At 29.7% G+C, this 3,328-nt stretch overlaps 1 protein-coding gene across 1 annotated transcript; it reads right to left on the bottom strand.

The window, feature by feature from the left end:
* Positions 1-1,017: 1,017 nt before the first annotated feature.
* On the bottom strand, positions 1,018-2,397 carry LOC107016477 (E3 ubiquitin-protein ligase PUB24-like). The gene has a single exon (XM_015216939.2). The coding sequence runs from the start codon at positions 2,366-2,368 to the stop codon at positions 1,103-1,105; it is 1,266 nt and encodes a 421-aa protein (XP_015072425.1). The 5' UTR covers positions 2,369-2,397; the 3' UTR covers positions 1,018-1,102.
* Between the last annotated feature and the right edge of the window lie 931 nt (positions 2,398-3,328).

Here is a 3,328-nt window from a genome sequence, read left to right on the forward strand (position 1 = left end):
TATATATATATATATATATATATATACCTCGAGACCAACAAACTAAACCAAGACAAAGTCAAGCTTCATCGAACTTATAAAATACTTTATTTTATTAAATTAATTAAGAAAATAAAATATTTAATTATTCTGACAAAGCCATGCTATCCTGCACCCCACCTCTTCAAATGAGTTTTTAATTTTAATTTTTGAAAAGCTACCTTAAATTAATCTTTTAAGATAGTTTTGAAAATGAATTAAATTGATTTTCACCTAAAAAAAATATGACAATTAATTTAAAACGACGGAGATTATTATAATCAACATTATATTTGTTTGAAATTCTAAAGTACTATGCATCTACCTTGAGCCCTACAAATTTATTGAACAACAAATAAAGTCAAGATTGTTTGAATATTACAAAAAATTAAACTAATAGATCTACTAAAAAAAATATTTGAAATTTGGTCTATTAGCAATCTATACAATTGGATTCATTTATAGCTTGTAAATTATTTTAACCACTAACCTTATTAAATGAGATCAATAGATTATATCAACAAAACTTTAGAAAGTTGTTTGGTTATTTACTAAGTAAAAATACAAATACATAATTCTTGATCACCATCAAAGGTTGTAGGATGGTATAATATATATATATATATATATATATATATATATATAAAAGCCTCCAAAATAGAATCACCTCTATTGGGGAGCATTTTACCTTTTGAGGTGAGATTTGTGTATGTAAAATTCGAATATAGTCGAACTTCAAAACAAATATTAACACCAGATGAAAACAAAACTTAAAAATTCTTATAATAATATCAGTTAAAGAGTGATTTCGTCATTCGAATCAAGATCAGATATCTCGGCACCAAATGAAAAATCAAAATAATATAGGATCTTGTAACAATTACCCAAAATGGAGTTTCCAAATACGGGACCGAGTAATGAAGCCTCAAATTGAATACCAGACACTAAATATTAAAAAAATGAAAAAAATTATAAATGTTATTTGAAGTGAGATTTTTCAGCGTGAATTCAGATTATTAGTCGAGTCTCAAATCGGATACAAAACACATAAAACAAAGAAAAAATAGCTTTGTAATGATTATCACTAAGCATACCTTGTTAAGGTGACAACTTCAACACAAGGTGAATTCTTCCAAAAATCAAAATGATTTCTTAATATTTCCCTTGCTTTATCCTTTACATGTGAAGCACAATTAGCTTGTATCACAGTACAAATCTTTGATACACTTTTGACTTTCAACATTTCTTGAAGAACTCCACTTGTTGCTGAATATTTTGTAATCAAACAAAGAATCATTATGGCCTTTTCATCTACAATTGGAGAAACCTTTAAAATCCTCTTTGTAATCATAGCAATTCCAGCAGCATGACTTAAAAGTTGTGCCCTACCATCAGCACAAGAGCATAAATTGAATAATATCTCAAAAATAAGCTCTTTAGTCTTTTTATTTGATGAAAAATTGATTTCGAGCTCGATGAGCTCGAAAATTGCCCTTGATTGAATCATAATGTTCCGGTTCTTGCCCGAATGACTAGTGTTTAGGATGACATGTAAAGCGTTGTCAACTCCTTTTTGTGCGATGGTGGTAGTATTACTACCACTCTCGCGTAAAACCCTAATTATTTTCTCGAATAATTGGGGTTTTAGTCTATCCAATGTGCTTGAATTTGCCTTCCCAATGATAGATCTCAAAAGGCTCATCGCGTGGTTCTTGATCGTTGCATGGTTTTGCATGTTGCGTTCAAGACCTAACGCCCATGTGATTGAATCTATTAATATCTCTTCGCGATTTTCGACTTTATTATTTTCATGACAAGATGGAAAAGAATCCCAAATTAATGAAAGTGTACTAAGGGCTTTTTCAAGGCCATTAGTGTCACATTTCATGTAACATTGGATCAAGAAGTTAATTAGGGCTTCATGAACTCCAACTTCAACCATGTATGTGTTGTTTCTCTCATTATTCTCCTTAGCTAACATCTCCAACTTCTCTAACGTCTTGATATTCTCCGTCCTGGGGACGGAGAGATCAAGAACGAGGTTGAGGACGTAGCATTTGCTTAACGGAGGCTTAGTCGGAGTCAAGACTTGATCAACAACGTTGAATCCATTCGATACACACCACGATTGAATCAAACGACGGAGAGTGTGGTTTGGTGTTAGGTTTGAATCTCGTGACACGTGTAGCTTCGTGACCGGACAAATGGCGTTACTATTAGGGTTTTTGGAAAGCCAACATTCGATACTATCGCGATCATACGTAATACCAGTAACGATCGTTACAGGATCTTTCATGATTTGTAGAGAAATTGGACATATAAAATACTCCGGAATTTCAACATCTTCCATTAAAAGAGGGAAAATTTTGAACTTTATTTTTGTGGTTTTACAATATGGTTGTGTTATAAGAAATGTTATAATAAATGGAGAGGTGTGGAAAGGAGAAATAAAAAGTGGCTAAGTGTGTTGAAATAAATGAAGGAAAAAGATTGGAGACTAAAGAGTGGAAAAAATTGTGTAAGTTTTATATAATTGAGAGAGAATTAATATTGGGATTGGTCAAAGTAAATAGTCATACTTTCTCACAATGTGATTGATTGTGTGGACTTTGGTCAAAGAAAAGAGCAACTACTAGCTAGTTGTTTCGATAGTTGTTTTGAGATCTGAATAATTTAATTTTTTTTAATAGTAGTTAAGTTTGATATTCGTTTTGAGATTTAATTAACTTTATTTTATTTGAAGAAGTTAAGTTTAATATTCATTTTGAGATCTGATTAATCTGATTTTATTATGAATAGTTAAGTTTGATACAGTAAATTTAAGTATCATATCATATGTAATTGAAATTTTTGATATCGCAATTTATTTATTTTATGATAGAAATACCGTGATTTTGATATTAATGTATTTAATATGAATAGTTCTTTTTTATTCCATATTTATTAAAAGAATATCGAATATCACATTGAACCAAAGTATAAATTAATTACATGTACAATTGATATATGTATATTACTATGACTAGTTTCCGAGAACGTGCGTTGCACGTTTATCCTAAAATCCTTCATATAAAGTTTGTACTGCAAAAAATAAATTTAGACTATATATATATATATATATATATATCAAGAATTAGCTATTATCACATTTGTTACCGACCCAAAGGTATATATGTACATTTCACAAATTTCGTCAATAATTTATTTCCTCGTAAATTTAAAGAATAAAGTTACAATGGTTCATATCAACGTATAAGACACCATTGAATCTCTTCATCTTCATTTTTATTCTCTTCATGGTAATTTTTTT

This window comes from Solanum pennellii, chromosome 1, assembly GCF_001406875.1.
Source record: "Solanum pennellii chromosome 1, SPENNV200".
NCBI lineage: Eukaryota > Viridiplantae > Streptophyta > Magnoliopsida > Solanales > Solanaceae > Solanum > Solanum pennellii.

What these genes read in the sequence shown, in the direction of transcription:
- LOC107016477 (XM_015216939.2), bottom strand. Translation starts at nt 2,368, where the DNA reads ATGGAAGATGTTGAAATTCCGGAGTATTTTATATGTCCAATTTCTCTA.